At 35.7% G+C, this 25,242-nt stretch overlaps 1 protein-coding gene across 14 annotated transcripts in view; it reads left to right on the top strand.

The window, feature by feature from the left end:
* The window catches only part of AKAP13 (A-kinase anchoring protein 13), a 359,098-nt gene that overhangs the window by 231,967 nt on the left and 101,889 nt on the right, over positions 1-25,242 (top strand). For 2 of the 14 annotated variants that reach the window (XM_031955561.1, XM_031955562.1), the window contains exon 1: positions 8,585-9,137. The exons of the other annotated variants lie outside the window; for them this stretch is intronic. In XM_031955561.1, the coding sequence (XP_031811421.1) occupies positions 9,057-9,137 (81 nt within the window). In that variant the 5' untranslated portion in view covers positions 8,585-9,056. Of the gene's footprint in view, positions 1-8,584; positions 9,138-25,242 lie in introns of those variants that run through there. 14 annotated transcript variants of the gene reach the window in all.

Here is a 25,242-nt window from a genome sequence, read left to right on the forward strand (position 1 = left end):
AGGGAGGGGGGAAAAGGGGAATTGGGGTTGTATTTTCATAGGGTGGAAAAGAAGAACCTTCCATAGGAAACTGAATCATATTTTGGCTTGGTCTCTCTGAATGACTTTTTTTAGTGCTATTCTTTTCACATGTGTAGTTGGTAAAGAATTTTTTTTAAAAAAAGAGTAAATTGACTAATTTCCTAATTGAATAAATCATTTCATTCCATATGGGATTCAGAGTTCACCGAAGGTTATTTTTGCACAAGCATTTTTAGTCAGGATCTTGATCCTTCTGGCTTTGACATTTTCTTTGGTGACTCAAACTTTACATAGAGTTGAATTAAGCCTCACTTAGTTATTAGTTTTCTCATTCTTACTCTCTCTCTCCCCTTCTTTCCCTCTTTCTTTTCTCTCCTCTCTCTCCCCCACCTCTCTTTTTTTTTTACTTTTTCAAATACATGCAAAGATTATTTTCAACATTCCCCCTTGCAAAACCTGGTGTTCCAGATTTTTTTCTCTCCCTCCCCTCCACCCTCTCCCATACACAAGCAGTCCAATAAAGGTTAAACTTGTGCAATTCTTCTAAATATATTTCCATATTTGTCATGCTACACAAGAAAAGTCAGATAAAAAGGGGGAAAAAAAGAGAAACCCAAGCAAACAGTACCAAAAAGTGAAAATACTATGTTTTGATCCACACTCAGTCTTTATAATTCTCTCTCTGGATGCAGCTAGCTCTTTCCATCATAAGTCCATTAGAATTACGAGCATCACTCTTTTAGTGAGATAATGAAGAGATCAGCTTGATTAGCATAGCAGGAGTATATTAGGTGCTCAAATAGAAAGGGTAATTCTAGATTTTGGAGGACTTTTAACTTATGTGATGATTACTCACGTGTATCTCCCAGAAGGGTACAGGAACTTTTAGGATAGAGACTTTTAAATTTGAGTACCCCAAACTTGACACAAAACTTTGCACATACTTAACAAACCCTCCATGTGGAGTTCTTGTTCAGTCATTTTTAGTTGTGTCCAACTCTCTGTGATCCCATTTAGGCAAAGATACTGGAGTGATTTGCCACTTCCTATTCCAGTTAATTTCACAAATGAGAAAACTGAAGCAAACACAGTTAAATGTCTTGTCCAAGATTCGCCAGCTAGTAAGTGTGTGAGGCCAGATCTGAACTCTCATGATGAGTATCTGAATTCTCATGATGAACTCCATCCAGTTGGCCACCTAACTGCCCTTTCTGCATCTCATGAATCAAAATCTTACTGTATCCTACAAGATTTAGTTCAAGTATTACTTCTTCCATGAAGCCCTTTTTTCTTAATAGTCAGCCAGAAATGTTCTCTTACTACTCTAAATTTCCATATCACTATTTTTGTGTACTTGAATGCTGCCCATTACATATTTTCAATGTCATAAGATAGTTATTTGTACACATCATATCACGTTCCTTACCAAATTACAATCTCCTCGATGCAGAGACATCTCATGTATCTTTGCATTCACATATTGTCCAGTCTGTTATCAAGTACATAACATGTCCCATATCCATATTTGTGAATTAATTTGGCTAATACTCTTTTAGTTTGTACAAATTTGCTTTGACTGCCCTACCCACCTGGGCAACAAATTTCACTATTAAATTATGTAGATTATAAATGAATTTTCTTTAGTTTGTTCTGTAGTTGTCTTTGTTTTATTAAAACTGTTTTTTACTTTTATAGAGATGATATGGAAGAAGGAGTTCCTTATGTGCCTTGGTTACTATTCTCTTTTTTTCAATTCCTTGCAAAAATATTCTTTGTCCAGCCCGTTTCCTTCAGTTATCTATAAAACCTTTGTCCATTGTGCCTGCCAGGTTGAGTGTTTCATAAATACCTTGCTGCTTTAGACCAGATGAGACTCTTTCCAAGAGATATTGAGGAAAAATAATTAAAAATAAAAAACACAATTCCTGTGTACTACTTGCTCTGGATTTATATTCTGTTCTGATTAGTAAAGCCATAACAAAACCTAGCTTTTAAAACTATTTTTATATTCTGTGATGTTCTTTTGTGATTTTCCCGTTATTCCCTCAGCTGTGGATAGTTAGCATATCAATCATTCATTAAAAACTCTGGAGGCATACAAGAAAAATCTATTAAGATATTTTCAGAGGACCAAGTTTTATTTTACTCTCCAATGAACACAGTTAACTCAAGTAAGATTTATAAGCTTTTTGGTGGTGGGTTTTTGTTGTTGTTGTTGTTGTTGTTGTTGTTGTTGTTGTTGTTGTTGTTGTTCAAAGAGCCTTACAGATCAACAGAGTGAAAAACTACATAATGGAAGCAGAATGAACTTTGATAAAATCATAGTAGTTCATTGGAAGCACCCTCAAAGATCATTTAGCCTTTGTTTAAAGATTGATGAGAAGAATTGCCTCCTGAGGAAGCCCATTCCTCCCTTGGATAACAATTATAAGTTTTCTGCTGGGTTTTCCTGTTCAAGTTTCTCTCACTGAGTTGTCAGATTGACATTCCTAAAGTGCAGGCCTGACCATGTCTTTCCTCAGTTTAGTATACTTCAGTGGTCCCTTTCTATTCCCCAGGAGATCCTTGACTCATATTTTACTGGAGAAAAAAAAGAGACACTTTTCTTCCCTCCTCCTTATCTCATATCACTCAGATGCCTTCTGCCGCTTGTCTCACTTGCAAAGATGGCTCTACTCCTTACTCGTCAAGCCATTTCATTCCATCCCAATTCCTTTAGCAGAATGGCCCCTTTCTCATTCCCTCTCTCTGACTTATTTCCGGTCTCTCCTTATCTATTGTCCATTTGTTCCTACTGTCTACAAACATACCCGTGTCTTCTTCATCCTCAAAAAAATCCTTCTTGTGCCATTCCTTCTGCCCTTTATGTCTAAGCACCTTGAAAAAGCAATCTCTTAACACATGTCTTCTCTTTCTCTCCTTTGTACTCTCTTCAATCTGGCTTCTGACCTCATCATTCCCCTAAACTACTTTGGAGAAAGTGACTAGTGATCTCTTCATTTCCCCACCCAGCAGCTTTTCTCCTTGACCTCTCTACAGAATCTGACATTGAAAATCCCCTTCTTCTCCATAAGTTTCTTCTCTTTGTTTTCAGGATAGCAGTCCCCAACTTCTCCCCAGACCTCTCTCTGTCTTCATTGCTCAATCTTTATGATTCACCTAACTATAGGTGTCCCCCAGGATGCTCTTCTGGGCCCTCTTTTCTTCTTCTTCTCTGCTACTTAGTGATCTAATCAGTTCCTGTAGATTTAATTATCATTTCTATGCTAACATTTCCCAAATCAAGTTATCCAACCTTAACCTCTCTGCAACCTCCACCCTCATATCTCTAATTGCCTATCAGACATCTTGAGCTAAATGTTTAGCAGACATCGGAACTCCTTATGCTGTCTGCATCCAGAAAAAGAACAGATAAATAGAAGAGTATATAAAATGATTTTACATACGCACACATGCACACACATATGTTTGTATCTAATGGCAGTCATCTCTAAGGTGTGGGGAGAAAAAAAGGAAAAAATTTACATGATAATTATTATATATTTAAAAGAAATAGCAAGTTGTACATAATAGATATGTAGATTCATGTGCATTTATCTTTTAAAAATTATACTCTTATTAAAATGCTTGTTTATTTCATAAATTAAGAAAAAAATTAAAATTAAAAAAAAAATTCACAACTCTAAAACCGAACTCATTATCTTTCCCCAAATACTTCCCCCTGCCTTCCAAATTTCTCTGTCACTGTCAAGGGAACCAGCATCCTACCAGTCCCCCAGCTGACAACATAGATGTCTTTTTCCACTCCTTACTATCTCATTTTCTTATCCAAAATATTGCCATGATCTGTCACGTTTACCTTTGTTACCTAGAACACAACCCTTTTCTTCTGATAGTGCCATCACCCCATTACAGACCCTTTGTCTTTATGATTCATTAACACTTGCCTCTTTCTTGTACCATATAGAAGATACTCCATCTTCCCACGGAAGGCAGTCTCTCCCTTCTCATCTGCCTCTTGGTTTCCCTGGCCTTCTCCAGGTCCCCATTTCCCAATCTACCTCAGTTCTAGTGTCTTCTTTCTGTGGATTATCTTCAATTTACTCTGGATATATTTGTTTATACATAATTGTTTGCATGTTTCCTTTCCCATTAGCCTGTGAGTTCCTTGAGAGCAATCACTTGGGTTTTTTTTTTTTTGAAGGGGCGGGGGGGGAGACCATATCTTAATCACTTAAACAGTGCCTGGCAATTAATATTTGGTTATTTAATAAGTGCTTATTGATTGTTGACAAATTGTCTAAAAGTCACTGTGTGGGAATTTTCCAAATCTATACTTACCTAAACACATTGAGATGTTTTTGTACAGTGTATAAAAAAAAAGAATAGAAATTAATAACTGGAGAAGAGCGAAGATAAGTTTTGGAATCCTAGACAGAAAGAACTATGTTTTGATCCTCTTTCCAACACTTAACAGTTGTGTGACCATGGACAATTCTCAGTTTCCTCTTCTGTAAAATGGGTTTAAAAATACCTACAAGTACCTAAGAGGATTGAGAATTGCTGTTTTTCTATTGCCAAAGATTGTGGGAATGGAGGATAACAGACTACATAAATCTCTATTCCTTCCATTTTCAAAAGACCTTTGAAGTAGTTATGTTCTTAGGTAGATGAAGATAGTTGCATAAGAAAATACTGTACACTTCTTAGGGTTGAAGTTATCAAGATGGGTCTTAAATTCTCCCCTACCACCTTTACTTGGATATAGAAGGTACTAAGATGGAAGGTTTCCTTCCTTTTGAAACTGTTGATATATTTTTTTTAAAGGATAAGATTGTCATGGAATCCAAAAGTATTCTAATTGAAAGGGCTTAGAAATCTTCAGATCAACCTTTTCCTTTTTCAGGGTACCCTCTGGGTAGATGAGTGAATTAGACTTCTCCAAGGTCCCAGGTGTCTAAAAGGGGACCTGCTGTAGAATAGGGGTTTCATTTCCCAACCCACTGCTTTTATACTACACTATATTAACTAAGTTTATAATTTGAGAATTTAAAGGATAAAGTGATAATTTTTTATTTTCTAAATTCAACAGACAACTCTCACATATGTTTCTGTTTTTACTTTTTGCAACTCTGGAATAAAATGCAACAGCAGTAGATTATTTCTAAATACTTCCTTCTTGTAGGTTTTTGTTTCACTCTGGCAGAAACGCTAGGTGGCGACCTAATTCAGGTTGTGTGACTGACAAAGGTACTCTGTATATAGATTTCATATATGAGGCTAAATGGGCCTCAGAGATGACCTAGATGAGCTTCTAAACAAGTTAAACAAGGTACTTGATCTTTTAAATGAGCAATTAATTAAAAATTTGGTTTGTGAGGTTTTTTTGAAGCTGGTACTATATTTTCTATATCTCAATCTGTAGTAAATGAGATGTTTAAGCATTTTCACAACTTTTTATCATTGTTCTTTAACTATGTTTGGTGATGTCATTTGAAAGTGAGATTGAGATTAATTATTTCCAGCCAGTAGTCATACTGAGGAAGGGAGATGAGAGAGGGAGAGGAAGAAGGAGATTGTATAAAATAAATGAATAAATGTAGCATAAAGTCTGTATAATTAGGACTAAACTAGGACAATCCCTCTCCCCCCCCCAAAAAAAAAAAAAAAAACAACCTAACAACTCTGAAATTTCTTATTCTTAGCTTTGGTTTTGGATGTGAAATGATTGGTTGGGATGTTTCAAAATCTTAACCAAATAACTACTTAGCAGTACCAGATGTTTTCAGTAAAGTTCTGGAACTGTCACATCAGCAGCAAATGGATGGAACTGCTAAATTCTATCTTCTGGAATCATATGTAGGGAAGAAATAAAAGCAAACTTTCCTACCAGCTTGGCAGTGGGATAAAACCAAAAGAGATCTAGATTTGCATAATCTGCCTGTATTTGAATCATGGCTGGCACCTCTGGTTCCATAGATAGGAGCATACTGTCTGGCTCTGCCACTTAGCTATATATATGTGGTCTTTAGCAAGTCACTTAACTTCTTTGAGACTCTGTCTTCATCTCTAAAATAAGAATAATACTTATTGCTTATGTATTACTTATATTGTGATATTTAAATGAGAGAGAATATACACAAAGTACTTTATAAACCATGAAACATATAAAGTGTGAATTATTGGTACATTATAACCAAGGAGGACAGTTGTACACCGTAACTGTCATGCACACATGTGCATTTTAAAAATATGGAAAAGTAGATTTTTTAGTCTATAGTATAGCCACCAAACCATCAGATATGTAAAACTGACAGTTTTTGATCAACTATACTACCTATTTTATCAGGAGTGATAGATAACTCCAATTAATATGTAAGTTTCTTGCGTGCAGGAATCATATAATTTTTAAAAATTATATATCATTTGTGATCCGTAGTACATTGCTAGAGTAAGTGTTGAATAAGTACTTGTTGATTGGAATTACACCTTTGGTTAAATTGTGGTCAGCAAAGTCAGTGGTCAGAGAAGTAGGAATGGGAAGAAATTGTTAGTGATTATAGCATCTACTGATCCCAGGATACATGCCTGGGAACATAGGAAGGAAACATTTGATTCTAATTAAAGATAAGGGGAGGAGCATGGAAGAAGAGGGTGGAATCAGCTTTGCATGGATTTGGACTAGAGGGAATGATAAGATTCTATTCAAGACTAATGACTTCTAATACTCTCTAGGAGAAACTTTATCTACTAAAAGTTCCCATCCCTATGTCCCTGCCCTCCCAAAAATCTTTCCATGTACTGAGGTCCAGGTGATAATTAGACCTTAAATTTAGGTTTAGAAGAGGCCTTAGAAGACAACTTATCCAACCCTCTCATTTTACAGATGAGGAAACTGAGATTCCAATATGGGAAGTAGCTAGCCCTAGCTCACAAAGGTAATGAATGGCAGAGGTGGAATTTGAATTCAGATCATTTGACTCCAAGTCCAGTTTTCTATCAACCACACCATATTGCTTTGTCCTAGCCAATTCTTAAACTCACTGTCCCTGTTCCTACTATTTGGAAATAAAAGTTTAATTTTAATTTCCATTTAAATTTCTCATAGCTTCTACCTGCTGCCACCCATATTTCTGTCCTTTTGAGAAGACATCTATTTAATTGGGCCTTGAGTGGTGACTATTTTGATAGCATAAAATCTAAACAGTCTTGTATTTCAGTGTCAGAAATTTAGACATTAAATTTGTTCCTTGCTTTCTTTTTTTAGACATTAAATTTGTTCTTTGCTTTCCTTTAAAATGTAAAACCAGACTTATTTCTGAAATCTTGATTTTATGTTGTCTTAGCCACAGAGAAAATATACTTGCGGCCATTCTAAATAAAAGGGGGGGGGGGATTGTTTTTTTCCTTTTCTCTGAGCTCTTGGTCATCCTCCCCCACACTCTGATTCTGTTTCCAGATCCATTTTAAGTTGTTAGAGAAGGGGATTCTGGAATCATTTTATCCCTTGAGAAGGCTGGATTGGGTGGGGGCTAGTAGAGGTTGGAACAGTGTGGAAACAGGAAAACCATGTGGCAGAGAGCATCAGGGCTGAGCTCATGTGAATGAAAGCATTGACTAGAGTGAAAAGCTTATCCAGCTGCAAGACCCCTCTTATTCATCATGTGTACTCAGAATATACATCCCAACTTCACTGTTTCTCAGTTTCTGTTCTTTAAAGACACCTCACAAAACCCATCTGTGCAGCTTTGAAAATTTAATCAGGTAGCATTATGTCATCTTATGTATTTAGTAGATCCCCACACTAAAATACTTAGCTGACATTTTTCTCATGTTAAATCATACACTTTCATTCCTAGAGTGGGTGACTCTTGCATTACTTGCAATTATGTTTTTCTTTGCTTGGTGGGTTGGATGAGTGCTTCATGGTAGTTTGTAAGTATATGAAATAAGGAAGGATCCCCCTCGTCATCCTATTTCAAAAGAGTCAAAGCATTCCCATCCCTTCTTACCATTTCAGACAGAGCTGTGTGCAAAGGATATTGCCTGAGGAGAAGGAAGCTACTTGGAGAAGGGAACCTTGTTTTTCTCTTCTCTGTCTAAAGATGAATCATGTTCCCACAACTGCAATTAAGTTCTCAAACCTCCAGCATTGCCAGTGCAGAGCTGAAAAGGGCAAGTAGTGACGTCCTCTGGAGAAGGGAGTGGGAGGAGAGCAGGAGAAGGAGTGGTCTTTTTTTTTTTTTTTTTTCTTTTTCCTTTTAGACTGTGCTGTCATTAGAAATTTTAAACTTAAATCAAAACCAATCCCTCCAGCCTGGTGAGCAAGCAAGAGACAGACTTGAAAAGAATCTTTACTAGAAGAAGAGTCTCCTGGTTCCTTTCGTAATTTAGTTCAAAAGTGAATGACTTTCGTTTTAAAAGACTACAACTGGATTTAATAAGACAATCATTTCAGAACTTTTTTTTTTCATTTTGTATTGGACATTTTAGGATTTTTAAAAAACAATCCTGGCAAGTGTTTACATTTTTATTGCTAGCATTGGGTTTTTCTGTTTTCCTTTCTTAGTGTGTATATTATATATAGTTTTTTATTTTTTATTTTTTAAGCAAATTGATCACTTGAAATGGAAACTGTGGAAACTTTTTTCTTAACCAGGATTTTTCTCAACATATATCCTTACAAGGTATTTATATGTTTTCTATGAAGTAAAAATAGAGTTGCCTTGTGATTTGTTACAGGCAGAAAGATAGTAGCCAGCCAATGCTGTTTGATTTTTTTTCCCTCTATTTATTTTGTTTGATGTATAAGATTTTTATTTTTGCTTGTTTGTTTTTGGGCTTGAAGTGTTTTTTTGGTGTATTTTATTTCATTTTTTCCTGATGAAACCTGGAGTCTACTTTGGAACAGATTTTCTCCATCATTTTTGTAAGAAATCTGGAGCTTCTCCCACAGGGGTAGTGTCTGTTCCTCTGGAATTAATGGTGGGGTGTATTGCTTGCATTTTGCCTTGTCTTTCCTCCATTTGGAAAAAATGTATGAACGACATAAGAGACGCTACAGTTTATGTGACATCTCCAAGGTGGACAGGACAGTGGATGTGGTATTGTTGAAGGTAAGGTGTATGCAATGCTCAAAGCTTCAATAGCAAGTTATCCCTTCTCTAAGTTAATTCTCTTCCCTTTTACCTTCTTTCTATAGAAAAATCTAAGATACTACATAAAAGTGAAGGATTTCCAAGGCCAGGTTCAGTAGTGTGATAAGATTGGATTATTTGATTAGAAACTCTAGTAGTTTGAGAAATAACAATAAACTATTTCTTTGGGTTTTTTTTTTTTAATTAAAGCTTCTTCTTGCATACATAAGATTCATATACTTCAAACAAGTTTCCCACTCCTACAAAAAGATTTCCATTTTCAGCATGATGTATGTTTAAAGTGTGTTTCTCTTTAACCTTCTTCTCCCTTACTGTTTTTTTCCCTAAAGCAATTCTTTGCTAGCTGGAAAAAAAAAAAAAAAAGAATATCCCCTACATCAGACTATCTTCAGTTTTTTTTTTTTTTTTTTCCTTTTTGTGGAGGGGTGGTAGTAAAACAGCCTTTCTGCTTGGTTTGGCAGGCTTTCAGGTCAAGCTTCAGACTCATCGATAGCTTTGTTTGTTTGCTCTGTGTGTGTTGTGCTTGATGCTTCAGAGTTTGGGTAGGGATGAGCTTCAGGAAGGCTAATTGTTCAGGGAGGCATCCATAAATCTAAAATTAGTAAGGACTCCACCAACCGGTAAGATGGCAGCCTGGGAATGCTGCTCCACCAAAAGAACTCTGTTTGGAAGTTAAACAGTTTCTTGGCAAAATAGCAGAAAGACCTTGGAAACCAGCCAAGTGACTTCACAAAATCCAGAAGTTACTTTGATACCTTAACTTAAAAAGTTGTATCTGCATTGAGGGGAAGAAAAGCCAAAGATGTTGATTGACTATCTGGACCTGAACAGGAAGGTTGTAAGAGTATTTGTTCCAGTCTAGTTGCCCTGCTCTATTTTTGTTCTTTATTTGCTTATTATTTGAAGGAAACAAATTAAGAAATACTTGAGGTAAAGGCTTAAGCCTGAGAGAGTCAGAAATTTGTGAAATATCCAATCCATTAGAGAGGAGGGATAGAATTATATGGGCATAAGAGAATAGTTATCATACAGTAATATATTTTCCCATAAACTTTGCCAAATTATTTTTTGACTTACCAGACCTGTGCTGAGATCAGCCTATGTCTAGCCAATTGTACTCATTCCCAGAGCCTTATTCACTTTAGTTCCTGTGAAATGTGATTTCCTCTCTGAAACCTCAGCTGATACTTTTACATCTGCCTGAATATTGCTTTTGATGAAACCTCATTTTTATTACTTTAGTTACTTCCCTAAGTTATTTTCTTTTTAGATGTGAAGCCAAAGAACCTCAGTCTAGACATACACTGAGGAACACTGCATGTGAAATATTGTGAAAAAGATATATAGTGCCAGCTCATTTTGGCCAAGCACTAAAGTCTTAAGAGAAGAATTTATGATCTATGTCCTGGCTTAAAATTAGTCACATACAAACTAAGAATTTATTCAGTAAAGGGTGCTTCCCTTCTCTGGAAGCAATTTTACTAATTATAATTGAACAGAATTGTAACTGTGCTGAAATATATACTTACACAGTTACATCTAGTCTTCACATATCTTTGGAATGGATTGGGTATAAACCTATTGCTTTCAGAGACAGAACTCTTGATTGTCCCTTTCCTTCTATCATTTACCTTTGTGTATCACATAAAGATAATTGTGATGGCAAAACTTCTAGTATCATCTTTTGTATTGTAAATTATTTTATTTTTGGTAGTAATCCAATGAAGTCTAATCTAGAACTTTATCCTTTTACTCTTTTTCTCACCTTCTCCCCCCCTCCTCCAGTTATCCTCCCAATTCCCCAAGTTTCAGTATCCTGAATTTAAAAACAAAAAAACAAAGCAGTGTATGTTCAGCCTTCCTTTGGTCCCTGCTCCCACTTCTAGTTCATACTTATTCTGTTAAATGTCACCATTGTAATAATAGTTTTGTGTTCTTCATCCTAAAATATGTTAATATGATAAATACAGATTCACAAACAGAAACACAAACAGGTTTTATCTAGCTTGTGACTGGATGTATATAAGAAATGAGAAGTTGAATGAAGATTTAGCCATAATATTTAGTTTGTTCTCAGACTGTCTCTTTGGTCATACCATATCCTTACTCTTTTCCTAATAATACCATAAAAGAATTAGGATCAAAACCTTCCTTAATCTGTGCTTCAAAATCTCCACTGGGATATCTTAAGCTGTACAGTTTCTTTGGCCTGTCTTGCACCCCTTGTCTTGCTTATACCCCTAAATCATGCCTACTCATTTCTAGGTGACATGGTTACTTTCTGTTTGTCCAGTGATTTCACTTGTAGAGTTGGGCCTTTTCTGAAACAGTGAAATCTGGAATCATGGTTCTCCTTCTCTTGTCAAGCTGTTTCTTTCCTGTCCTTTATGAAATTTCCCAGATCGGAAAGAACAAAGTTGATGATTTTCCTTTAATCCAGCCTCTTTCTCTAATCCTAAAGTATTTACTTCTGCCTTTCTTCTTTGGCCTTACTTTTTCTAAAATGAAACTTTTCCTGCTTGAAAAAGCTTAAAATCGTCTTGGGGAGAGGAACTATAACATACACCAAGGAATGTTGTAAAGGAAAATTTAGGAGGAAGAACACAGACATTGAATGCTTTACTGGAGGAGCTGGCTGTAAGTAGAGCCTTGTGAAGGAAGATGACAATTTTAAGAGGAGATGAGAACTGAGACTCATTCAAGTCATGGGGAATGGTGCTAATAAATGGAGGGGAGGGAAATAGAACATTGAGTTAGAAGAATGTCTGCTAGTAATTGTTTCTTTTGTGTTGATAAAGGGGAATATTATGAAATAAGAGTAAAAAGAATGGTAGAGACCAAATTGTGGAGGACCTTAGATAGGAAGCTAAAGAGTTAGCATGTTTTCTTATAGGCAGTAGGAAACAACTAGAAGTATTTGTGAGATCTGTGCTTTAGGAATATCAGTTTGGTAGCTCTTTAAAGATAGATTGGAAAGAGGAGAATTTGAAATCAGGAAGACCATTAAGAGGAAATTACAATAGCCTAAATAAGAAGTGATGAGTGTAGTGCTTGTGTAGATGGAGAAAAAAGGATGTTACCATATATTGTGAAAGTAGATTCAACCAGATTTAGCAATTGATTGGATATAGGAAATGGGAAAGAGAGAAAAGGTAGAAATGACTTTATAGTTAAGAACTTGAATGAGTTGGAAGATGGTGGTTGATTCAACAGAAATAAGCATGTTTGTTGGAGTGACAAGTGTAGGAGGGACTAAAATGAACTCCATTTTCGCCATTTGAATTTGAGGTGTCTGCAGAACATCCAGGAGGAGGAATCTAGCAGGCACTGATAATATCATTTGTTGAGTTAGATATATAGATTGGAGTTATTTTTATCATAATGTGTGACCTTTTGGAATCTTATGAGATTTATTTTTTTTTAAAATTATTAAAGCTTTTTATTTACAAAATATATGCCTGGGTAATTTTTCAACATTGATCTTTGCAAAACTTTGTTCCAAATTTTTCCCTCCTTCTCCCCACCCCCTTCCCTAGATGATAGGTAATCCAATACATGTTAAATTTATTAAATATATGTTAAATCCAATATATGTATACATATTTATACAGTTAACTTGCTGCACAAGAAACATTGGGTCAATAAGGAAAAAAAACTTGGAAAGAAAACAGATTGCAAGCAAACAACAGAAAGAATGAGAATGCTATGTTGTGGTCCACACTCAGCTCCCATGGTCCTCTCTTGGGTGTAGATGGCTCTCTCATCACTGAACAATTGGAACTGTTTTAAATTATCTCATTGTTGAAGAGAATCACATCCAATCTGATGAGATTTCTAAGGAAGTACAGGTAGAGAGAAAAGAGATGAAAGTTCAGTATTGAGACTGAGAAACCATCCACACCAAGGAGGTAAGAGATAGATGATGATCTTCAAAGAAAATATAGCCTTCCTAGTAACTAGAAAATGAGGATTCTTGTTGACAAAAAAGTGAATTGAAGAGGCATAAGATTTTGAGGGGAGGGGGGATGCAATTTTGATAGCCACCAAGAGGAATTGAATAGAGTCAATCAAGATCTGAAGATGTTGCAGTGCAATAGGAGGAGCTGATTTGAGCCTAGCTAATAGGAATTTGTGGTGAACTGAGTGGCATGACATCAGCAATTTATTACATGAGCAAAGAAGGTAGATAGTGGAAACAATTCAGGGTAGGTTGAAGATTGGCGCTGCAGTCAATAGCTTCGATCAGAGATTACCAACTGGAAGTTCATGGACCAGGGGGATGGTATTTCAACTGGTTTTAATTGGCTGATGAGCTCGTTTATCATTCTCCTTTCCCTCCCTTCTCTCAAACCCTTGCAGAACTAACTTTGAAAACTAGCTTTCAATGGTCATTCTTCTTCTACTTGTCTTTAGATTAAGGGAAAAAAAGTTCACTCCTGATAGTCAACCATTGCTTTAAAAGTTTGTGGCCAGAAGGCAGTTACTCTCTCTTCCCCCATTCTTCTTTTTAAAAAAATAAAGCCAAAAGAAAAACATTAGTCTCCTTGATCACTTATTTTAATATTGTAAACATCTTTATTGCCAGGACCTTGCCTGTTTGAATGATGATGTAAAATTTATAGTAAAGGACTATCTATATATAGTCATTTAGTTGAAAAGCCTTTTCTTAGTGTTGAGGATAATCTATTTATCTATTATATATAATGTAGATAGTAATTTGTATTACTTATAAGCATTGGATCTATTTGGTTTAAGTTGTTAGAAAACTTTTCAAAAAAAGAAGAATCTACCTATTCATTTTTGTAGTTTGTGTGAGTTATACTTTCTATATTGATAATTCTAATGACATTTTTAAGGTTTTCATAATGTTCTACATATAACATCTCATTTGACAGAATGACCCAGTAATGCTGATTATATTTTTTATTCTCATTTTGCAGATGAGAAAACTGAGACTCAGCTTAAATGACCTAATTAGAGTCATACAGATAGTGTTTGTGTTGAAGATAAACCTCAAATCTTCCTGGGTTTTATGTCTAAGATTTTATTTCTATGCCAAGCTGCCCATATCATGTTTAAAAAGCATTTTTTTTTTCCAAAGGTATATTATATGACTGCTTGAAAGCTTGTCAGGTGAAAAAGTAAGGAACCCAAGCATATTGCCACTCCTTGGGACATTTAAGATCATATTCACTTAAGAATCTTTGACTCCAGTATTGGCACTCTTGTCTGCATGAAAAGCTCTTTTGCCTTTTTTGTATTCAGCCCTGTGACTCTTGTCTGTATCACTGGAGGCAGTCACAGAGGAAGTAAAGATGGCCTGCTGTTGGAAAGACTGGGTGTAACCATGAATGTTGTTATTTGGATATTCAGATATAAACAGTAGCTGAAATTGTCCGAATGCCAAAAATGAAATGGAAATGCAGTTCTCTCTCCATATACATGCAAATAATTCTACTTTTAAAGTGATAGTAACATGGATATTGATGAGATAGTTAGGGCCCCTGAATTTTCATAGCTGGACTTAAAGTATGTCTGTGTTGGCCTAATTATGGGAATTGGAACCTAAAAAGAACCCCATTTCCATGTTTTATATACTGATTTTCCATTAGCCTTTTATAATAATAAGAATAACAGTGCATATATATTGGCCCTATTATATTTGTAAAACACTTAGTTCATGTTAGGACTATGAAGAAGGTAGTACAAATTTTATTACTACCATTTTAGAGATAAGATCAGATCCTATAGCATTGGAAGGAACCTCAAGTCATCCAGTCCAAACCACATATGAACAAGAATCCTTTCTATAATATCTGATATGCAATCTTCCTGCCTTTGAAGACTTCTGTGCTGCATTTTAACCTTATTTCTGCCCCCATGATCCAAACCTGGGGTAAGGGGAAAAATTAATCCTACTTCCAGTTGGTAACCCTTCACATACTCAAAGCCAGTTTAACCTGCTTATTACCTATATCAACATCCTCAGTTACTTCAATTGATAAACACCTGGAATGCTCCCAAGGCATCTTACCATGAGACAGTGTATAGAGCCCCAGATTTTCAGTCAGGAAGACACAGCTTTCTGAATTTGAATTTGGCCTCAGACATTTGGGCAAGTGACTTAGCCCTGTTTGCCTCATTTTCCTTAGTTGTAAAATAGGGGTTATCATAGCACCTACTTTAAGAGAGGCTAAGGCACAGGGCCTGGTAAATAATAGGCACCATATGTACACTTAATCCTTTCCTTTCCCCTTTTTGTTGCCTTCCCCTGGTTGCTATCTAATTTATCAATGTATTTCTTGAAATGTAGTGATTAACTAGGACAACAGTAATGTGGTCTGACCCAAGCAGATTATATAATAGGACTCTGAGCTCTTTAGTATATTATTCTTCTGGTAATGCAGTTTGAATCAACAGTAGCTTTTTTAGCTGCTGTATTAATTATGTAATTAATTCTTACTGAACTTCTATCAAATGCTTATAAAAACTGAATTATCATTTAGTCAAAATTATTCTGCCTTGTATATGTGAAATTGAATTTTTTGAACCCAATGTAAAGATTTGCATTTATTTCACTATTTTCAGTTTAGCTCCAGTATTGGATACTGGATACAACAAATTCACTTTGGTCAGAATTACAGTATGTGTATGGGAGTAACAAATAAATAAATAAATAAATCTAGAAAGGGATGTGAGCTAGAAAGTGTAGTCTTAAGTGTTAGATTTAGATGTTTGTATCTTATTCCTATAGCAGGAATTTTTAACCAAGAACTAATGAATTTGGTTTTTTACACTATTTTGATAACTGAGTTTCAGCATAATTATTTTTAATTCTATGTGTTTTATTATGTATTGAAAAATTCTGATAATGAATACATAGACTTTTAAAGGACTACTAAAGGAGTCTCTTAAACCAAAAAAAGAAAAAAAAAAGAAATTAAGAATACTTGAGCCCTTTTGAATGTATTAGAGAACCACTAAAGGTTTTAGACAAATACTGATTGCATGAGCTTGGACCATACCAACATAATAAAACTGGAAATCTAAATTTTAACTTCAGATAGATTATCATGCTAACCTGGCTACCAAGGGACTTTGTTTTAGATCTGGACAAAATAATAAAGGTGAACATCTGAAGGAGAAAATTGAAAATAAAAAGGAATGAAGGGTGTCTAGTAATACCAGACATCAAACTCTAATATATAGCAATAATAATCAAAACAATGTGTACTTATTAAAAAACAGAAAAGTTAATTAATTGAACACATAGGTGAACTAGACCCAGAATACATAGGACATAGTAGAATAGTAACTTCTAGGAAAACTTAATAAGCAATCTGGCAGAAGTCAGGCTTAGATCTATAGATCAGTTTAGATCTATACCATATATTATGGTAAACTTCAAATGGATTAATTGACCTGAATATAAGAAGTCATTAAAAAAATAAAAGTCAAAGGAGAAATAACTTTAATAATTAGACTGCAGGGGAAATATAGTCAGATTTGCCCTTTAAGTATATTATCAGCCAAACTAATGGTATTTAGGATCAGAATCTTTATTTTTAAAGTTTTAATTGTTAGCAGTGATAGGGTCAGCACAGCTTTTTATTCCATTCATAGATCTGTAGAATGATTCCTTAAAATTACCAATAGTCTCCTGGTAGGAAAAATTAGGGGAATTATCATTTTGCAACCCATATTGATAAATTATAAGGGTAGATCTCCATTTGGATGCTAGGATCATGAATTTAAAGCGAGAAAAGCCCTTGTAGGGCAGCTAATCCAGCATGCTTATTTCTGAGAGTCAGAATTTGAATTTAGATTTTCCTGGCTCCAGGTCTATTCATTGTGTTATGTTAATTCTGTAGATGAAAGAGAACAAATGAACATTAGTACAGGCTATAATTGGAGTCCAGTAGTATGTTTCCTGGCTTTTAAACTGTCTTGGTGTCAGAATTAAAATAGTGTAGTATTTTAGCTTTTTAGAAGTTAAATTTACCAACTTAAATGCAAAGGCAGAACTAAGTGAGTGAGGAGAATCTGAGAAGTTTAAAGTAAACAAACACTAGAGATAGAATGTTGTTGAGAAAACTGGAAGTTGGAGCAAATTTATCTACCACATCAGCAATTCTGAAATAGGGCAGAGGAGGATTGGTGTTTTTAGTGTGTGCAATTTTCATCTCCAAAACATCTTAGTTTACTTATCAGCATGAACAATGTCTGCTTATTCTTCACATTAAAATATGATGCCCTTGATTTTGCCATGCATACATACAGGATGTGGCTGAAAATGCTGATGCTTGCCTTGACATTCTTTCCAGCCAAAGTACACGCAGAATCTGCCCTCTGGTTGGAGGCTTGGCCACCATTTGCACTTCTGTATTGTTTCTTGGCAGTCAGTAGTCCTATACCAGAGTTGTGCTTCTCCCCACTCCCACCTTTTTTCTGCCACCTGAGAGTTACTTATTGTAGTGAGAAATTGCATTTTACTTAACTGATGTTTTATTATTTAGGTTCTTTAAAGAAAATCCATGAGAAACTATTAGTAAGGGTCCTGGCCTGTAGTTGGTGAAATAAAGCAGGTGAGCATTCATTAAGCCAGTATTATGGGTCAAGCACTATATAAAATACAAGGCATACAGACAGAAAAGAGGCAGCTTTTGTCTTTAAAGAGCTTTCATTCTACTGAGTGGAAACAGTGGGTTCATCAATAAGGAATGGCCTTTTAAGAGAATAAAGAGAGGAAGAGAAAACATTTGAGATTTGGGGGATGGCTTTTTCAACTCCATAGCCACAGGAAATGGAATAATGTGTAGAAGAAACTTCAAGCACACCAGTTTGACTGGAATATTCAGTGTATGAGGGGGAGTAGTATGCAATAAGTATGGAAAGAAAGTTCCTAGAGCAAAATCGTGAAATGGTTTAAATACCAGAACATTTTGTATTTAAGCCTAGAGGCTAATAGGGAGCTATTGAAGTTTCTTCAATTAAGAGAGTGCTGTGGTCAGACTTGTGATTTTTGAATATCACTTGAGTACTTGGCATGGAGAATGGATTGAAGATAGAAGAGACTAAATGCAGGATAAAAAATTAGGAAGTCATCGGAATAGAATTGGTGAGAGGTGATAAGGACCCAAAGGAGAGTGTGGTAATGTGAGTAGATAGAGATGAATTCAGAATATAATGCCACTATTTAGGGAACAGCAGTCATTTTGGGATCTATATTTTAATTTAAAATGTTTTAATACTTAAAAGTTTTGACCTGCAAAATTGTAAGTGGGAACTAAATTTGCTTTCATACACAGTGAAACTTTACTTCATGATTAGTACTCCAATTTTTTTTTTCCTTAACAGCTCTGAATTTTGGGTAGATGCCTTTTGAATGGCAAAATCCAACTACTAAAGAGTCCACATTGACCCTATATTCTATTGGATCTTTCTCCTGACCTTGTCTAAATTATAATTACATGTGTCTGTTATGTCAGGGAATATGAAGGACAAAGAGCAAGATCAAATCTAGTAAAGCATCTACTATTGTGTTATGCATCAAAATATGTGGAGAATTATTCAATGGATTATACTGGAACAGACCAGGAAGGTTTTGACTTAATATTAGAATTCACTTCCTATTTTCTGTACATTTTTTCTATGTGTCTCAAACTTTAGTTCTTAAACAAATGTGAGAAATTTCAAATTAAAGCAGAAATTTGTGAGATAGTTGCTTTGGAAATTCCTTGGGTATTGGAGACATTGCAAATGAAGATAAGTAACTACTTCTTTAGAGGCAGCATGCTAGACTTGGTGTCAGTTAGACTGGACTCCAAACCCTGCCTAGATGCTTATTAGCAGAGTGTTCTCAGGTGATTCCCTTGATTCTTTCTCAGGATCTCTTCCTTTATCTGTAAAATAAGGAGAATATTATTTATAACATATATTGTGAAACTCCATAAAATAAGGTATTTAAAATTACTTAAAGATCTGGTGTATATATTCCAGTTATTACTGTTAATATTATTGTTTCTCTTTCAGCTAAAAAGGCTATTGATTTCCACTGTTGCCAAGAATAGGAATCCTTAACCTTTTTTTGCGTTCTGGACCTCTTTGGCAGTCTGGTGAAGCGTATGGAGTCCCTCTTAGAATGTTTTTAAATGTCTAGGGTAAATAAGTAGGATTGCCAAGGAAACAAATTAGATTAAAATTCAGTTATCAGAATATTGAAAAACAAGTTTAGGGACTCCAGGTTGAGAATCCCATCCTAGAGGGGAAGAAATAGGTAAAATGGGAATTGTGGTTTGTGTCAGTAATTTTGTAGTGAAGTAGCCTCAATTTCTGTGCTGTTAAGACAGTGTTAAATCTTGACCCTTTGGGGATACAGGTCCCTCTAATTATATAGGCATCTATGAAGCACCTACCATATATTAGAAGTGCTATTGCATAGTGGATAGAGATACAACCTCTTACCTGTGACATATGCAGTCTCTATTCCCTAGATCAGTCAAAATGTCAATGAACACTTTTCAATGTCCTATGCAGATCTTAAAGACTATAAGATAAAGTATTAATCTTCAGCGATAAAGGAAGTTTTCTTGTCTCAGAGTTCCCCAAAACAGTGAACAGTGAAATCAAAGATCAGGTTCCTGGAATATCAAGTCAAAATGAAAACCAGTCTCCATCCTTAAGAAGCTCACATTCTTCTAAGGGAATGCAGCATGTATATACACAATAATATGTTGGAGAGAGCAGGAATAACTTAAGTATGCAAAGAATTGTTTGTCATATGGCACATTAACCAAGCTTAGATATCACTAATAGAGATTTGATCGTGCCTTCTTCAGCTTGTACAAAGGTGTGGAAGTAAAAAATTGAAGGCTTTGTTCAAGAAATACCAAGGCTGGAATGTAGAATGTGTAAAGTAAGTGAATTGAGCCAGGAAACGTAGGCTTTAATCAGATTGTGCAAGAGATTTTTTGCCAAGTTGGGGGTGGGGGTGTTTTTTTTTTTTAATCTTGAACCTAGTAAGTAGCAATTGAAGGTTTTTGAAGGAAGTATAATATGGTCACAATAATGCTTTAGAAGTATGACTTGGGCAGGTGAGGGAAGAATGAAATACAAAGGGGGAAGAACTTGAAACCAGAAGTCTAATGAAAAGGTTATTGCAATGTTCTAGGCAAGAGATGTTGAAGGCCTAAACCAGGATGGTGGTAATGTGAATGCAGAGAAGGGGATAGATGGGGGTTGTATGTTGTAGAAGTAGAATCACCCAGACTTGGTGACTGATTAGAAACAGGAAATAGAGGGGAAGCAAGAATTACTTTAAGGTTATGGACCTACGTGACCAGAATGATAGTGCTAAATTTCAAAAGAAACAGAAATACAGAAAAAGGACAAATTAGAAGGGACAGTGAGATCTGTTTAAGAGATACCAAGTTTGAGATTCCTGTGCAATGTCTAATTGAAGATGTCCAAATAGGTGTAGCTTGTGATGTAAGAGTGAAACTCGGAAGAGAGATTAGACTCAAATAGGTAGATTTGAAAGTCAGCTTTATTAAGATAATAATCTTAATTCTTGGAAGCTGAGAATAGGAAGAAAGAGAGTAGATGAGGGTGGAACCAGAGGGGGTCACTCTGGGGTTCTGGAGATGGAACAGAGCAGCATTAGCAAAGCAAAGTATTCTGTTCTTAGACGTGCAGGAAGACTGGAATAACACCATTTATCTACCTAAAACATTTTGTTTTCACAAATTCTGTATTTCTAGGAGGGCCAAAGGAAAAATTGGAACAAAAAAGATGCAGTGGTGTATATGCTTGTGGTGGGGGTGGGAGAAAACGGAGGGCCATTAACTTGTTGAGTGGAAGTGGTCAGCTTGGGATAGTGAAGAAGAATTCTGAATTTTAAGACAGGAGATCTGAGCTTGAATCCTAGTTCTCCTTTTTACTACCTATGTGACCTTGGGCTTTTTACTGATGATTTCTAAGATGAAGGGTCAGAGTAGATTAGGTTTAAGGTCCATTCTGGGTCTAATTTGGTGATCCTATGGTACTGCTACTGGTACAAATAAATTAATTTCTTCCTTATCTATTTACCACAAGTCATCCACATCCATGCAGAAGATCTGCTTATGATACTGGAGGCCTATTTTATGCATGCCAGTGTTAGTGTGGAGGCTATCCATCTGGTAATACTATTTCTATATGAGCAACATACTTATTTTCTAATCATGTTTATCCTTTCATAAGAGTCAGAACTAAAGGATTTCGTATTTTAACCTATGTTGGATTGCTTACTGTTTTTGAGAGAGAGGTTGTAAGGGAGGAAAGGGGAAAAAATTTGGAACATTCATTTTAGAAAAATGAATGTTGGAAACTATCTTTACATGTATTTGGAAAAATAAAATACTATTGAAGAAAAAAGGGAACTCAAGCTCCTCACATAATATAGACTTTCATAAAGAAACTAATAGTTAAACTTAACAGTTAACTAGATTCATCTTGCATCTGCTGTATCCTTGCTTTTCCCACTTAAATCTTTCTGGTTTTTTTGTTTGTTTGTTTTTGGTAACATGAAGAGCCATCTTTGTGTGTGAGTAACTAAAGGACTTTACAAAACTCTTAAGGGAAGATATACTTGTAGTGATAGACTAGCCTCCACAGTTTCTTTGAAGTATAAATATAAAACTTTTCTTCATGTGAAACTATTATGGGGAACATAGCTGTGTATCCTCTTGTGCCGGATGCTATCAGAATTCACAACAGATAAATAAACAATGAAACTACTCAACAAATAAATAGAAGTGTTTATTTTTTAACAAGTATAAAGAAAAATGATCACCATTAAATTATTTGCTGAAGTAAGTTGTTCTTGGCTTTTTTTTTTTTTTTTGGCTATTTCTTTCTTTCTTTTTTTTTTTTCTGCCACTACCTTCAATTGCCTAAAAACTGTACTATAATTAATAAAGTGTTAACAACAAAAATCTAGGCCATGGTTTTTGTGTCAGAGGGCCTGGGACCTTATCTAAATATAGTATGTCTTGAAGTGTTGAGGGGGATTTAAAAGACCCAACATATAAGTAATATTACTTAAAGTGAAAATTTTAACCTGGGAATTGTAATGAAGATCTATTCTCCTATCTGTTATCAGTTGTGTGACTTTGAGCAAGTTGGTGAACTTTGTGGTAATAGCAGAATTAGAGCCAATGATCAACAAGGCTCTTTCCAGATTATTCATTTCAGGGTTATCAGTAGCAGAAGGATAAGAATAGAGACTACACAGTTTTGTCTTTTTTTTTTTTTTTTAAACCCTTGTATCCATAGTACCTTAGCATAGTGCCTTTCCTTAGTGGGAAATAAATTCTTGTTGAATTGAAATGAATTATCTATTATGAACCCAGGAATGAGGTTTAGGAAGCTACATTATGTTTCATATCTATTACACCCAACCCCAAGAGAAAGTTTCCAAGGAAAATGTGTGGAATGACAGAAGCTGATTCCCTCTAGGTCGAGTCATGAGTTGACCTCCTGCTGCTTAGCAAGTTTTCTCTTAGAAATTCCCATTTTCTCCAGCAAGCGTTTACTTTCTTAGAATTAAGAATAATATTCCTTTTTTCACTAACTAAGCTCAGTCCAACAAGGTATACCATGTGCAATTCACCTTGCTTGTTGCTAAAGATAAAAAGAGGAATGAAAGAAAGGCAGTTCAAACATTCAAGTTTATAAAATTTTACTGGGGGATACAATTTATAAAACTACAAGAGTATATGCATAAGTATTGGGGGTGGGAATGATTCAGTGCAAGAGAGTATTTTATAATTAGAGATCACCACCATGTACTTTTTTGAGGCAAAAGAAAGGAAAACAAGATTAAAAACCTGGGAACGTAAAATAATGTTGTTTAGCCATTCCCAAAGAAGAAAAGAGTGGTTTAAAGGTGGAAGTCAATGGGCTTCTTGTGGTTCCTCTTACAAATCCTGCTGAGCCATGGGAAAGAGTGGAAGAAGCCATCAAAGATGAGTTCTTTGCATTTGATAGAGGGAAATGAGAGCTGGTCGCCAGTAATGATTCCCATGTGGCCTACAATGCACCTGAGCAGCCCTCCTCTTGTCTCCTGGACTGCCTTGCACATTTTCTCCTTTGTTGTGCTGTGCCATATTAAACTAGTCTAGCATTTTGCAGTTAAAATCCTTGAACTAGTTAGCTTGGGATATAGAAAGTGCCCCCAAAGGCATAGCTCTGGATTCTAGAACATTACAACTTTTTGTGGGGGTTATGGCTCATCAGTGTTTATGCAGTACTTCTCCCTACAACACTGTTCTAAAAACTGCTAGGATTGATGGGTAAACAAACAAACAAAAATGATTTGTGACCATTGGGGGAAGAGACTGCCACTTTTCCCATGTTTATGTGTATAGGTGGTGCTATAGAAATAGTCTTAAGAGAGGTACATTTTGACTTTCATGCCAGAGACTCTGGTACTTCAGCCTAATGTTTTAGCGCCTAAACTCATGTTTCTATGACAGACTGCCTTAATGCCTCAAGTGCATGGGAAGAACAAAATTGCTTGGGATGCAAACCTGAAATAGTTATTTTATTCCAGGCTTCCTGGTATGGTGAAAACAGTAGTAGATTTTAAATAAGAGGACCACAGTTCAACTCACAGTTGGACATCTTATTACCTAGGTGTTCCAGGGCATGTCAATTCTCATTGACTTCTCAGAAATTCAGTTTCCTAATTCCCAGAATGATAGGATTGGACTTGAATGGGACTGTGTCTATTTCATTCTAGCTGTAGAACTAATGAATGGAGACCAACAGTATAAGGTATGTTCCTTCTCCATTGGCTGAGGAGCATAGCTTGGGTTCTCTCTCTCTTTTTTTTTTTTTTATTGGTTCATTGACCTGGTCTCTGTGATAATACAAAACTCCCACCTTCCCTTTCAGCAGGGGAGTATCAGTTGGCTGAATGTCTCCAGTTATCTTCTTCAGTCTCATCAGAATTTTGAAAAAAGTCAAAATGATGAATTATATTTATCTTTATTTTTCCCCCATTTTATTTATTTTTGCTAGGCATTTGGGGTTAAGTAACTTGCCTAGGGTCAGATGGCTAATAAGTGTTAAGTGTCTGAGACCAAATTTGAACTTAGATCTTCTCAATTCCAGGGCGGGTGCTCTATCCACTGCACCATCCAGTTTATATATATATATATTTTTAATGTATTGTATAAATACTTTTATGAAGTAAAGCAAAATGAAGAATTCCAATAATAAAATGCTGGACATTTTTCTTCTTATAATACTACCACCTGCTTGTGAAGAGCTTTGTAGTAGACATAGTTCTTTCCTCATCAGTGTTCTATGACATATATAGACTTGACTCTGAAAATTTAGAGTTATGCCTCAAAAAGAATTGGTATCCCAAGTCTTTACATTTTATACTGTCCAACTGGGAGAGTATGGGTCTTGGAATCAGGAAGATCTGAGTTCAAATTCTGCTTTAAATACTTATTAGCTCTGTTGTTATGGGCCACAACTTGAAACGAGGTGCTAAGTCACTGGAATTGATAGAAGCAATGCTTATGTACTTGGTTCACACCTTTGAAGTTCACACATTAGAGTTCACACCTTTAAGAGAGAATATATATAAGGAGGAGCTCCCACAAGCCCACTAGAGACTTTTGGGAGATTCACAAGTCAGGATTCAGTCCAGAAGATTCACAATCCCAATCTCGGAGGAGGAGACAGATTCATTCCAACTTCTACCTTTCTGCTGGCTGGAGGCTTTGGATTCGGAGAGGGCTAGAGGCTGAAGCTGGTGGAGGGAAAAGATTAGCGGCAAGAGCTCTTGGAACCAAGGAGAGAGATAAACTAACTGGGCTATTTTGAAGGAGACAATAAAGGACTAGACTTTAAAAGCTGCCTGCATTGGAGGTGATTATTACTCTGAGCTGAAACTAAGACTGCTCCCAAGAAGCCCCCCAAGAAATCTGCTCCCAGAGAACATTATATTTTAGAGAAGAGAACATTACATTTTGGCATCTGAATGTGAGACAGACGCTATCCCGATTTC

The sequence above is a fragment of the Sarcophilus harrisii genome, chromosome 2 (assembly GCF_902635505.1).
Source record: "Sarcophilus harrisii chromosome 2, mSarHar1.11, whole genome shotgun sequence".
NCBI classification, from domain to species: domain Eukaryota; kingdom Metazoa; phylum Chordata; class Mammalia; order Dasyuromorphia; family Dasyuridae; genus Sarcophilus; species Sarcophilus harrisii.